This window comes from Coregonus lavaretus (assembly GCF_964263955.1).
Source record: "Coregonus lavaretus genome assembly, contig: SUPER_35_unloc_1, whole genome shotgun sequence".
Classification (NCBI taxonomy): domain Eukaryota; kingdom Metazoa; phylum Chordata; class Actinopteri; order Salmoniformes; family Salmonidae; genus Coregonus; species Coregonus lavaretus.
The window spans coordinates 4,918,813-4,933,669 of NW_028167181.1; the positions used below are offsets into that span (position 1 = coordinate 4,918,813).

General features: G+C 43.6%; 1 protein-coding gene across 1 annotated transcript in view; it reads left to right on the forward strand.

Moving 5' to 3' along the window:
• The window catches only part of fam13a (family with sequence similarity 13 member A), a 54,909-nt gene that overhangs the window by 32,051 nt on the left and 8,001 nt on the right, over nucleotides 1-14,857 (forward strand). Inside the window, exons 7-10 of the mRNA XM_084188596.1 lie at nucleotides 1-12; nucleotides 2,176-2,243; nucleotides 2,882-2,930; nucleotides 8,710-8,872. The exon at nucleotides 1-12 is cut by the window's left edge and continues 211 nt beyond it. Of these exons, the coding sequence (XP_084044722.1) occupies nucleotides 1-12; nucleotides 2,176-2,243; nucleotides 2,882-2,930; nucleotides 8,710-8,872 (292 nt within the window). The remainder of the gene's footprint in view (nucleotides 13-2,175; nucleotides 2,244-2,881; nucleotides 2,931-8,709; nucleotides 8,873-14,857) is intronic.

A 14,857-nucleotide genomic window follows, 5' to 3' on the forward strand; every position in this document is an offset into this window, starting at 1 on the left:
GAACCCCACGCGGCAAGTCACTCTCTCTCTCTCTCTGTATTTCTCTCCTCTCTTTCTTTGTGTCTCTCTCGCTCCTTATCATTGCAGATGTGTGTCTATTGTTGCCATTTTATGCTCATTTATACTGTATTTCCCTTGTTGAATTCAGCTGGAGGTAAAACATTCAAAACAGCACAACTAAGACAGTTACTTCTTGTTTACCAGTTTACCAAATCTCTGTAGCAAACTTGTTTACTTATTTTGCGGTGCACACTCATCATTTATTTTCATAGTGTCATGTTTTGTACTCCCAAAGGGCAACCTGACCTTTCAAGTTACCTATCCTGGCCTGATTCTCATAATCCTCCCTCTTCTCCCACAAAACAGTGTGACGCAGACAAGGTTTGACGCAGGTTTGGTTCACGCCACTGTGGTGTTTTTCACTTCGCTGGTGTTACGTTTGCCTTACGACCAACCCCAGTCCACTCTTAATGGCTGCTATGAGTCACTCCTGAGTAATTGGTGATGTTTCACAAGAACTCCTAAGTGGGGACAGCAGCGAGAGGGAGGTAGAAAGAGAACATTGGTATAAACATCAGCATAGCTGCTAATGGCTAGATTCCTAATCAATCTTACATAGGCTACAGAGAGACGTGATAAGCTAGGCAGTGTGTGCTAGCGCTTCGCTAAATGCTAGCCAACCTCCCTCCCTGGAACACTCTAAATTGCAGGGCAGCGAGTTAACAAGGTTTACTGAGGTTCAATTAGCATTTGCGTTTATTCCGCAGCGCAGGAGTAATTTAGAAGATGAGGAAGGAACGCATGGACTGTGTTGTGTAGCAAGGGCCTGTTGTTGTTCAGGGTACGAGACCGCGATGTTCAGAACAGTGTTTTGTTTTGGAGTTAAGGTAATGACCACTTACCTCAGTGACGTTGTCTATGTGTGCAAAATAAATACATAGAAAATTAAGAAAACATACCATTTGAGGTGTGTCGCAATATGATATTGGACTCTTGGAATTTGATATTTAAAATGTAGGCCCTCACTGCACATTTTTAAATGTTTCCCATTAAATTTTTCTCATTATGCTGGAGGGTATGCTATTGTCTACATCAAGTAATTACATAATTATCTCAGTAATATGCTTCAAAACTGCTGGTGGACTAAAACAGGTTTCATAGTATTTTAATATTACTAATTGAGATGCAGCCTCAGTATCTATCAAATGCAGCAGAAAATCATTTGTCAGCAAACAGTTGCCTGGCAACAGCTTAAAGAGTAGTAAGTCATACCCAGTGGCTCATTACCAATGATATGGCCCTTAATACAGAGACCGTATCTTAGCTAATGTAACAGGAGAGTAGCTACTGTAACAGACCTGGGTTCAAATAGTATTTGTTTTCTCTCGAATACCTTGAGCATGGCTTTGAGTCTACCTGGATCGCCCAGTGAGTGCTAAACGGTCCGGGGTTTGCACTTTTGGGACGATTCCATTAGTTCTGTTTCTCCAGGCAAGCTCAATCAAGTGCAGCGAAACTATTTTAACGAAAACAAGTAATATTCGAACCCACGTCTGGAAGCTACTCTAGCAGAGCGTGCCCAAAGCCTATGGGGAGTGATTAAGGCCCTATAAAGCCTCCCAGAGGGTTAGTCCCAGGGGTGTCATAGTGTACAGAACACCATAGCACCATAGAACAGTACAAGCTGTACAGTACATTCCCTGGTTGGTTGATGTGACCCACACACCACAGCCCTCCACCACCTGTTCTGTAACCTGTTTCTAAAAACCAACTGATGATTTGACTCGTTCAGCTTTTCCTCGCCGTGGTTTTTGTGACAATAGTTAAGAGAGGTCATCAGGTTGGATAAATATTTTTTTAAATATATACTTATGAATAATGTGATATAAATGTGATATTTTGCTAGATTTTATGTGTGTTTTATCTATCTAATGGCCAAGGCAAACAGAATAACAAATCCTGTGTGATTGTGTCAACCAGGTCTCGGCACACTGTTTATGTAAAATGTTCTCTAAACATAATTACCCTGAAATAAATGTTTTTCTCTAGACATAGATGTCTGATGGAAGCATGTCCGGATCAACAGAGCTACTGAAATAGCGTTGCACTTTGATCCATACCGTAATCTCCACTAGATAGATAGTAATAAAATGTTATGTATCCTATTTCACACAGCTAAAAGAATGCGTATCAAGAGTACTTGACAGAGCCGGGACCAACAACATGGAGTCATCAGACGACCGGTAAGCATTGTTTTATTTGAACACATTTTCCCTTTAAAATGCTTGTAACTACTACTGACCATTTTCACCTTTTAATTTAGAGAGCAAAGTTCTGCAACAGAAGTAGCTAATACCAAAAAAATGTACTACCTAATCTAGATAGTAAGGGGACCCCAAGAGGTGCACGTTTCAGTTTCTGCCCTAGCACTACACAGCTGATTGAGATAATCAACGAATCATCAAGCTTTGATCATTTTAATCAGCTGTGTAGTGTTAGGGCAAAAACCAAAACGTGCACCCCTTGGGGTCCGAAGGGCCGAGTTTGGGAAACCCTGTACTAACATAATGTCACACTGTTGTTTACAGAAGGATTGTTAGGTTGCTAAGGCGCTGACGGACTCCCTGAGGTCTAGTCCCATCGTGTCACAGCACCTGTCTTTATAGGGCGATGTTAATATGACAAAGTTTTTTTATCTGATAAATTTGAGCGAATGCTGCTGACATTGGAGAGTTAGGGGGCTAGATAGCGTATCTAAACTCAACTCTGCACGCTTTTCTACAGGCTCCTGGCTGTGTGGAAAACACCAGTCCTTGCTAGGGTATGACCCTCACATGAGAAAAGGGGATGTAACATGTCTATGTTTTCACCTCTCTTTCAGAAGTGACAGTCAAAGAAAGGACTCAAGTCTTCCTCTAACTCCTTCATGGGTGAGTTGAGTATCTATCTATCTATCTATCTATCTCTATCTCTCTCTCTCTCTCTCTCTCTCTCTCTCTCTCTCTCTCTCTCTCTCTCTCTCTCTCTCTCTCTCTCTCTCTCTCTCTCTCTTGCTCTCTCGCTCTCTCGCTCTCCTCTCTTTTCTCTCATCTCCCGCTCTCTCTCTCTCTCTCTCTCTCTCTCTCTCTCTCTCTCTCTCTCTCTCTCTCTCTCTATTCCTCTTTCACTGAAATTCCCTGCATGTACATGCTAGATCTCCTAGGGTTGCTGTGTTCACACTGCTTGAGGAAGATAGGGCCAGAGTCTCTCAGTAGCCTAGGTGATTGTAGCCTAGGGGTCTGTTGGAAGGGGAGGTGTCTGAGGGAAGAGGAGGGGTCTGAGGGAAGGGGAGGGGTCTGAGGGAACTACTAGAGCTTGTTCATGACCAATGAACAACTGGAGCAGATACATGAGCTATTATTTTGGTCCCCTCACTGCAATGTGGAACTACCACATCTCTGCTGGTCAAGATGTTACAGCCAAACAACTTCTCTCTAGGGGAAAAGCAGACATCCCTTGGAGAGATTGACAGATAAGCAACAATGAATCACTGTTATTGACACAATATGGAAAGTAGAGAAGAAGTAGAAAATAAACTAAAACAGTTTGAGCTTTTCATTGAATGAAAATCCCCACATGAAACAACTAACTACTTATCCACGCATCTTGATGGGAACACTAGGAACGTTTTACACTGCAGCTCTGTATCACTTCAAAATGTGAATCACTGCGCAACTATTAAAAACATCAGAAGCAGCCATTTAGCATAGTGATAAGATCATAGTTGCTAACATGGTGTGCAGATGGAAACAGTCCGATGTAATCTACTGGTCCATCTGCTTTCTAGTACAGTAGGCTAATCTGTAACACTTCATGTGACTCTACAACAGAACTGTACACACACACAAACATACACACACACACAGTCCAGATGGGTCTTAATGACACAATTCTCTGTCTTCACCACCTCAGAACAGGCTGTACCCACTGAGATGCAGTCTGTGCCTGGCATGGTGGCACGGCGTCCTCGGGGGTAAAGGGTTATTGTGCCAACCTCTCTGCTGGTTGTTGGTGTCAGATCAGAGGTGGTGGCATGAGGGATCACAGCACCTAGTGACATCAGAGCGTACTACTGACAGCGGGTCCAATTAGTGTACAAAGTAGTTTAGTTCTCTTGATCGGTCTACTAAGACAGAGGCTGTGTTCCCTATGTTCCCTATGTCAAAACTAGTTCTCTATAAAGTTAATAGGGTACCATTTGGGACGCAGCCAAAGACAGATTGATGTCTTGACTAGATTGATTGTTTTTAAGCATATTTTTTGAAGGTTATTGTTGAAGCTCAGTTTTATGTTGTCTCTTAAAACTGTAACTAAAGTGTATTGTTATTCAGAGACAGTTCAGTCAAAACAAAGACAACCTTTTAGCGTTTCAGTCATGTGCATGATGGAACGCTGCTTCGTCCGTATATTGCTTGTTATCCTCGAAGCAACTCAAGTCGACGTGAAAGCTGAGATAAACCCTCATTGGACCTGTCTGGCTTTCACACCTTAAAACATTTACAGCCTTGGCTGTAGTGAGTGTTGGCCTCGGTCAGCACACACACACACACACACACATGTGTACACACACACACGTACACACGTACACACACACGTACACACACACACATACACACACATACGTACACACACTGAAGTGTATCAGTGTGTGGCATGCCTGAGCCTCTGTAACCTGATAACACCCAGAATGTCTTCTAGAGCTCACTGTTCCAGCTTGTGTGTGTGTGTGTGTGTGTGTGCTCATTCGTTCCATAGCATAAGGGGGTAGCAGTGCCACGTCTGTGCTAGCTACCACATTCTCAGCCCTGTCCCAATACTACACACACAGCCAAGGGCCAGTGGAGGTACAGGGAGTCAGGACAGGCTTAAGAGATTAAAGACTTCCACACCCACACATCAATTCTGGACCACTTAAACCAGTACAGTACAGCTCAATGGGACCTGGAATATAACTGTACAAACAAGTCTTTCTTTTGGTTTGACCTATAATGCCTACAGTACCGTACTGCTTAGTACCCAACCGCAAAAAAGAGATTTCAACTTTCAAAGGGATCTTACTTGGTTGGATAAAAGCTTAGACGGCATGTAAATTCGAGCACCCCCCCCCCAAAAAAAACATGATGCTTACTTGGTGTTGATTCTGATTTCTTGCATCTGTGTAATATTGTGAAAACCTCAGGATTGTACTGTTGTAATAATGGATCACAAAAATGTGAAGGGGGTTATTGCTATTGACTTTTTCCACATTTTGTTACATTACAGCCTTATTCTAAAATGGATTAAATAAAATACAAAATCCTCATCAATCTACACACATTACCCTATAATGACAAAGCAAAAACAGGTTTTTAGACATTTTTGCAAATGTATAAAAAAATAAAATAAACGATATCTTATTTACATAAGTATTCAGACCCTTTGCTATGATACTCGAAATTTTGCTAAGGTGAATCCTGTTTCCATTGATCATCCTTCAGATGTTTCTACAACTTGATTGGAGTCCACCTGTGGTAAATTAGACATGATTTGGAAAGGCACACACCTGTTTATATAAGGTCCAACAGTTGACAGTGCATGTCAGAGCAAAAACCAAGCCACGAGGTCGAAGGAATTGTCCGTAGAGCTCCGAAACAGGATTGTGTTGAAGCACAGATCTGGGGAAGGGTACCAAAAATGTCTGCAGCATTGAAGGTCCCCAAGAACACAGTGGCCTCCATCATTCTTAAATTGAAGAAGAAATAGGGTGGTTGTCCCACTGGCTATCCTAAGTTGAATGCACCAATTTGTAAGTCGCTCTGGATAAGAGTGTCTGCTAAATGACCTAAATGTAAAAATGGAGGAAAACTGGCACCATCCCTACGGTGAAGCATGGTGGTGGCAGCATCATGCTGTGGGGATGTTTTTCAGCGGCAGGGACTGGGAGACTAGTCAGGATCGAGGGAAAGATGAATGGAGCAAAGTACAGAGAGATCCTTGATGGAAAACCTGCTCCAGAGTGCTCAGGACTTCAGATTGGGACGAAGGTTCACCTTCCAACAGAACAACGACCCTAAGCACACAGCCAAGACAATGCAGGAGTGGCTTCGGGACAAGTTTCTGAATGTCCTTGAGGGCCCAGCCAGAACTCGGACTTGAACCCGATCTAACACCTCTGCAGAGACCTGAAAATAGCTGTGCAGCGACGCTCCCCATCCAACCTGATAGAGCTTGAGAGGATCTGCAGAGAAGAATGGGAGAAACTCCCCAAATACAGGTGTGCCAAGCTTGTAGCGTCATACCCAAGAAGACTTGAGGCTGTAATCGCTGCCAAAGGTGCTTCAACAAAGTACTGAGTAAAGGGTCTGAATACTTATGTAAATGTGATATTTATTCTTTTTTATATATATACATTTGCAAAAATTTCTAAAAACCTGTTTTCACTTTGTCATTATGGGGTATTGTGTGTAGATTGATGAGGAAACTTTTTTTTAAATCAATTTTAGAATAAGGCTGTAACGTAACAAAATATGGAAAAAGTCAAGGGGTCTGAATACTTTCTGAATGCACTGTATGTATGTATATATATATTTATATGTATATCTATCATATCATTTTTATATTGTTTTATTATTGTCATTCTTACAGCAATGTGATCATTAGCTTCTATAAGGAGGATGATTAATGTGACTGAAAAAGATTGAATCAAACCTATCATTAGCTAGTCGATGTGTGAAACGTGATTTGGTCACATTACAAGTCTAATCCTTTCCCTGTATAGCCTCTAATGGGGCGATGCTTTGAAAGTATTTGATTAAATTGTCCTGATTTGCATGTCAATGACCCCTTTGGTGGTATCAAGGGCGACTAGTTTGAGAAGTGTTATTTGAAACAGTAGAATGAAGAAGAAGAGGTCACAGAACACTTGAGAAAATGTTTTGTAACAGTTACCATGGCAACGTGTTGTCCCCCTTTTGACGTCTTTGACCCCAGTCCATCTCAAGGTAATCAGCTCTTTCTTCACACCTTCAGATGAAGTCAAGAGGTTTCTATTGTTTGACCGAACCGCCTGGTAATGGACCCATATCAATCATATGACCCTAAATGAGTTGTCATTGATATGGGGTTGAATAGTAGTCGTTTTCCCCGCTGAGTGTGTTTGTTTGCTTGTTTTTGTGTTCTGTAACATGAAGTGCTTTTGAATGTGAGTCTCTCGCTTTTTTAGAACTAGGGTTAGATTTCTTTTGATGGCATCCTGCTACACACAGTGTGAGCAAAAAACAGATACAGACACACACACATTGTGTGTGCCGCATATCACTTTCCCAGTAAACAGTGACGGTATGCTCCTTGATAGAAGGGTAGGAAAGGAGAGATTTAGAGAGAAAAGGGAGGAAATTCAGAGATTCAGATTGAGTGTTTAAATGTCCGTTGTTCCATGGTCTGTGGTTCCCAGCGTAGGGCAGCTGGGTGTCTGGGACAAATTCCCACAGTCAACAGCTGAGAGCACTTGATAACTCCCCGTCATTGGCATTACAGTAACAGTCACCTCTCACCCCCCCAGTTATATCACTACCAGTAATCATACACAACCCCCTCAATGGCAGTTACTTTTATAACAAGTGGCATTTATGGGGGCTGTGGCAGTTTTAATCCCTGATCTGTTCCTAAAATAACTCAGTCCCACGCCTAGGCAGAGGCTAGAGGGGATGTGAGGGGAAGCTAGCCCCCTCCCAGTTTAGCACAAAGTCCTGTCTGTTTTGGACGCACGCCCCGCCTGCATGACCCACCAGCTGAATACACTTACGGTAATGGTGAGGGATTGTTAGCGTTTTGCTAGAGGGGCATCTGATAGTATGTTTGAGTGATATGCTCAAAAAGCATTGGAAAGAGCTAAGAATGGGGGGGGGGAGATATTGAAAGAGTAGAGCTAGAACGACAGAGATAATGGTATTTACAGATAAGGGGGGAGGGAAAGTGGAGAGGGTCAAAAATGATTGAGAGAGAGAGGGGGATTCGGAAGAGTGAAAGAAAAATGATGGGGAAAGAGAGCACAGGAGAGGAGGAAAGGAGAGAGTGGTAGCCGAAAGAGAGAACCCCTCCATGCTCCAAGGCAAGGATGTCTGTCTGCAGCAGAAGAGAGTGAAAAAAAAATCTCAGCCTGTGCTGGCGTCTGGCGAATAATCTGCTTGCTTTTCTTTGCCATACCTCTCTCCCTCCTCCTCCTCTCGCTCCTCCTCCTCTCCCTCCTCCTTCTCTTCCTCCTCCTCCCTCTCCCCCCTCCCTTCTGCTCTGGCTACTGTGAGACAAACCACTCAGAAGGATCAGTGCATATGTACGGAGAGAGAGGGAGGGAGGGAGGGAGGGAGGGAGGGAGGGAGGGAGGGAGGGAGGGGGAGGGAAAAGAGAGAGAGAGAGGCAGGGGTGGGAGAGGGGGAGGGAGGGAGGGAAAAAAGAGAGAGAGAGGCAGGGGTGGGATCCCAGAGAGAAAAAGAGGAGGGGAGGGGAATGAAACCCTCTCACACACACACAGACAGACAGACAGACAAGCCCGGTGGACCAATCAGGAGTGTTGTCACCCCCCCCTGCGAGGGCTGTGGTAGGCTGGGCCAGGCAGAGGCAGTGTATGGCTGAACTTAAGTAGCATGCTCACTCCCAGCCCTTGTTGTTTTGTGTCTCTCCATGGTTGTGCAGACACGACTCAGTAGTATGAAGATCCAGGAGCTGCCTAGTAGCTGCGAAACGGCCGACAGGAGGGGGGTCATCGGCCGGAGTTTGGACCAGGAATGTGGCGAGAGCTGCGAGGACGTACCCCGCTTGGACCTGTCGGCGCTGACCAAAGATAACAACTGGGGAGGTAAGTCTCGAGTCCAATTCCCCCCCACCTTTCTTTCCCTCTTCCACACACTCCTTCCTTCCTTCCCTTCCTTCTAGGCAGCACAGGGTGTCTGGGTGGCAGCTGCAACCCTCTCCTCCTCCTCTTGTTGTGGTGGCTCCTTCTGCGTCTTCAAGAAGACTTATGGACTCAGATCCTCTTCAAAGTTTCTCAGCTTCTATATCTGGAGAAGCTGCACCATTACTGAAGACGTTGTGCTTGTGTACACAGCTTGGAGCAGCATACTGCATTTAGATAGCAGATATTTGTATTGCCTTTTTACCATATGTGGCTCCTGTTCCATTAGACCACATGGAGTTTTTTATTTACTAGTGGTAGGAACAGCATACAATATTGTGTTGTCTTGCTGCTACCATGAGTTATTGAAGAGTGAAAGAGTGAGTATTTATGGTTTGCACATGCTGCTGGCATGTTTTGCCTTTTGGTTGGCAGTTATTGGGCAGTTTGTGGGTTGTGAATAGCTTCCAGATTGTTGTAAGTAATCTTAAAGGGATTGATATTGATCTTGTTTGATATGGTCGGGATGTCTTCCCATGGATATTGCAAACGCTCCTGGCATTTAGTTTTTTAAGTGCGTATGTGAGTCAGTGTGTGTATGTGTGTGCCTGCATGATTAGATTAACCCTAGGGACAATAAGTGTGTGTGTATTCAGTAAGGTTGTATTTCAACTCTGCACATGGCATTGGATGTAAGCAATGAAGTGTGTCTATTTGTTTATTGATGCCGAGGTATCGAATCTCATTGGTCATGCATAGTTTATACAGAAATAGACAGAAGTATTCTATTATTCATTAGTCTATCATGGGCATGTCTGCTTATTTTTTTTTTTTTAGAAAGAAATGTAAGTCAAAAGTGTTTGTTAAATAACTGCAATACAGCGGATTTGGGGGGATTAAACCATGTCAGAAAAGTGTTTGATATTAGAAAATAAATATTTTATTTCTTTCCATTTAGTTTCACTGTAAGCTTTTAATCCATGGTGCAACATTAGCAGCATGTTGTTGGGTGGGATTGGAGTATCAGGAAGGACAGGCTGTTAGATGCAGCACAACTGCTGCACAACTTGTCTGATTGTTTTGGTGAGAGATTGCAAAAGATGGAAGGCGGAGGTGGGTGGAGTTTGAAGAAATGTGTTTTTGTACACTAGTGAGACTGAATGCAGAGTTGTTAGATTGCTTAGGCTCGTTTGCACAGGGATAATTACCTGAAAGACAAGTCCACTTGCAGTTTCAGACTTGAAGGGACATGCATGGGGACAATTTTCTATAGTGACCTTGGTAACTTGAATATTGGATACTAAAACAATTTCCTATGTGGTTGCTTGGTGCAGGCAGCGGTCATGCCCAACCCAAACTACCTAACCCCAATGGGAATAGGTCACACCTTAAGGAAAATATTGTTCAAACATTTCCTTTGCATTCAGTCTGTCTTCCAACTCAAACAGCACTGTTTGTCTTGATTGTGTCACTAGTACAGTACATTACCAATAGAGCAAAAAGCACTCAAAGACGCCCTCTAGTGGTAGGGCTTGAGACATGTTTGTCCTATTTAGCTAAGGAGCACTGTGTTAGCCTGTTGCTAGTCCTTGTTTGCTCCAAAGTGAGTGTGATAGACAGATAAATATTCAGGTAGTGTCTGTCTGCATAGAAATTCTAACATGCAGTCAGTCAGTGCTGCAGCCAATGTGGGTTTGGTGTTAGGGGTTTTGGCAGTGCAGGCAGTGTGTGTGTGTGTGTGTGTTTTCTGGAGAACGAGTGAGAGGGGTTCGTTCTCTCAGAGCCAGGAGGGATGAGGAGAGGTGAGGAGGACAAAAACAGACCGTTTTGAAGTCACAGTCCACGTGTTACCTGGCACAGAAGAATCCCACACTACAGGAGGTACCTTCTTTAAAAAAGGATGTATCTGTCTCTTTGCTTTAATGCATAATGCTTTAGACTACTCTGAGCTACTGAGAGTTAGAACTCCCAGGGGAGTACTTGATGATTGACCGTGACATAGCATTCCCATATCACGAGAAGCATTTCTCCTAGATGCAGGCAAGGCAATCTGAATGATTGGATCTTTTGAAGCCAGAGGAAAAGCAAGGCTTGCCAGAGCTTGGGTTTGAGTGTTTGATTAAAGAGCAGTGAACTTGAGTGATGTTTGGGGTCTTTTTGTCTGGCAGTAGGTCCTTTCTCTTCCCTTTAAATATAGAGCCAGAGGGGGTATGCAGGAAAGCAGATGAGGTTGTTGCAATAGAAATGGATGAGATAGTGATGGTTGAGACAGTGGGTGGTGCAGTGGCATGAGACCTTTTACCCAGTGCAGCCTGTGCCAACTACAGTCATGGTGAGCAGATATTTGCCGTGTGCCAGCTCCGCGTACATAGGGCTAGTTAGAGTAGAGAGGACTTTTTATCTGTGTCCTGTCTACTACTGTGTCATGTCTCTGTCATTGGGAAATGATGTGCTATGATTTTCATTTCACCTTTCGCATGATTTTCCTCCCTCCATCTCCTCTCTGTTCTTATCACCTTATTTTTCTATTTTCTTCCCTCCCTCCCTCCCCCTATCCCATCTCTTCTTTGTCCTCCAGATTCTCCATTCTTTAGCGCCCCTTTCCTTGATTTCAAAAGCGTTTTCCAGTCGAGTTATTATGAGGGTAAGTGGCATTCTGGCTGGCATTGGAACCGGGACTTGTCTTGCCTTGATACAAATAACCCATTAGCGACAGAACAGAGAGAAAAAGCCCAAATGCCTGTTGCATGACCTTTTACTACTGCATGGCAACATCATTAAACAGTGATTGGACATATTCTGCTCCCAACCAATCACATCCCAACCTTTAGGGGCATGACAGCATGGCTTACCTCAACTACAATGGGCTGGATGCTGTGTGCTAGTTGATTTAAAGACCTCATTCGAAATGCCATGGTGAATGCCGTATTGGCTGCTTGACTGTGTTGTACTGTGCACGCATGACATAATAGGTTAAAACACGTTGAGTTGATTGAGTTTGTCGTCTAGTAAATCCATATGCAGCAGTGTTGATTGGATACATTGTTGGAGGCAACCTTCTGCCTAGGGAGACTAGGCTATTGCTCCCGCGCCCCAGGCAGTCATTACATGCCGTGAGAGATCGTGGGAAACCGCACGTAGGCTTATAGAAGCATACTGCACGCACACACACTAAGTACATACAAGCCAGCACCTCCATGACCCGAGGGCCTTTAAAGCCATACTCAGTAGCCTAAGTCTCAGTTATGTCATTTGTGTTTATGAATTATTATCGGGGTGACAGTTGTACTTTTTTTGTAAACACACCCAGGTCGCTTATCAGTATTAGACAGCTGCTGGTATGTCGTTACAAGCATCTAGGCAACCTAGTACTTACTATTATTAAAATAATTATATTTACAAGTCGCGTCAGCTATGAACGTTACAGCAGTCAAATGTAATTGTAATTTACAGTAAAAGACAACAATACTGCGGTATATGTATAGCGCCGTTATCTGCTTTATATCTTGCAGTGCAAACACAAAATTCCACCCTCCGCATTCAGCAACTAGCTAATAGTGTTGAACAGAATAATAATTCGCAATCAAAAAGTTGCAATAGTATACTCAACATCTAAGAGGAAAACAATTAGCCAGCTAACTCCGGCAAAGTCTCCACATTTGCTAGCAATGCGTGTTGGCTTGCCAGTTTAATTAGCTAGACAACTAGCCTTACTGCTGCTGACAGCTAGCTGGCTTTCGTGATTATTCTCTGCACCATCTAGAGTCCAGCATGCGCTAGTCGTGCTGAGTGAGGAGTCTATAACATGGTGTTAGGCTACACTACAGGAACATATTCCTAATCCCTTACTGAATGAAAATTGCCCACAATTCCTATTTCATTCAAAACTCAAGAAGGCAACATGAAAGCAACTTTGCTACAGACCCGCTGGTGTTTTCAAATCTGCACAGACAGATGGACGGACGGACCGACAGCCAGGAGCCAATATGTTACACTACTTTTATTCTGTATAATTCAACTCGTTTATAATATTGGGATATACAGTAGATATTTGTGTTGTTGGTGTGTTGCTGTAGTCGGATGGATCAGAGGAACAGATAGGGTTTCCACTAGTAACCACAAACACAAAGTCAAAATTGGCTACAGTGGTAACTAGTAACGCCCAACAGATAGGCCTATGTGCGCGAGAGAATTTATGAAGAATATGCGTCATATTCGACCTGCAATCTGTAATCAAAGCTGCTGTACTATTGGTCAAAACGTCATTTTGATCACTTTGAAGTGACACAAATGACAAATTAAGCTTTTATCTATCCATTTCGAGATATATGAAACCAACAAAAAATAGCCTTTTTATTTTGGAATTCGAAATCCCAAATAAATGAGCCCCAATCCGCCCCCGCTTCTTAGAAAAACATGCATGTGCAGCTAGGGTGTGTGTGCACGTGGGTGTGCATGTTTTCAAAGAGTGATTCCTGAATTCTGACGCCTCTAAATGTTTACATTGGTGATATGGAAACCTGACGTTGTTATTGCTCTCACCTTCCCTTCTGGCTATGTTACCTCTCCAGTGTGCAGTGTAGCCTTCATGGTCTCGTTTTTACTGTGGTACAATACCGTGGTTTCTCTCACGTCCACACAAATGCACGTGCAGGCAACTACATACACAGTCAGTACATAATCCTTGGCTGAGTGTTGTTTTTACAATGATGTTGTGTGGTGGTGGCTTAGGCTATCTGAAGTGAAGCCTTCCCTTCTCTCCTAGCAACAACGACCTGTGTGAGCCACTGATCTGTGATACAGTACAGCTCAGGCTGTGGGTACAATGCCTTGGTCTCTCTCTCTCTCTCTCTCTCTCTCTCTCTCTCTCTCTCTCTCTCTCTCACTCACTCACTCACTCACATACACAGTTCTCACTCTCTCTCACTCTCACTCACATACACAGTCCAACAATATTCTTCCTATGCCAGTCACTCTCAGTATGGCCTGGTCCCAGATCTGCTTGTGCTGTCTTGCAAATTGATGACAATGACCATAGAAATTGTGAAGACATCACAAACCGATATGGGACAAGGCTAACTCTGGAGTCACAGCCGTTCCATTCCTCTCCCAGGGAGGTCATGGCTCCTGCATTATCCCAACCAGAGGCATCAAAGAGCAGTCCGACTTATTTATAGCTTGGGATTGGGATTGTTAGAGGCATCTGCATGGTTATTTTCACCACAGCATAATTATTGGCGAGTCAGAGTGGACTCTGGCTGGGGCTGAACTGGGGCCAGGAGCTAGGGAAACCAGCCTGGAAAACGGACGAATGGGTCCGTAAGTCGTTAGTTAGTGGCGAAAGTTTTAGTGAGCAGCTTCATCATCCCACACCGCAGTGACCTTTAGGGCGCTCGGATGCGGGTGCCAGGAAGGTGTTGCCGAGGTGACGAACGACAGCCATGTTTAGACTTAAAGTGGCCGTTAATTCATTTGGATCCAATCAGTTGGATTCCCTTCTGATCACAGCCAGTGAACGCTGCTTACTGCTTGCCTCATCTCTTGAGACGACAAACAGATAGACAAGCCGTTATGTTGCTGTGTTCTACTTAAACTACACTATGTTTAGAGGTGTTTGTAGTTCAGATGTTGCAGCCAAGCAGGGTCAATGTTTTTCTTCTTCATTTTTTTAACTTTAGTTTTTTTAGTAAATATTTTCTTAACTCTATTTTCTTAAAACTGCATTGTTGGTTAAGGGCTTGTAAGTAAGCATTTCACAGTAAGGTCTACACCTGTTGTATTCGGCGCATTTGACAAATAACATTTGATTTGATTTGATGTTGTGCTCTAGCAGTGTTTGAGAGAGATAAGCCAGTGTTTGTCGACTACTGGTAGAGCCTGCCAAGTTCCACAGGTCACTCCCTCATCCCTGCCCATGGGGATGTCTTTGCCGTGTGTGTGTGTGTGTGT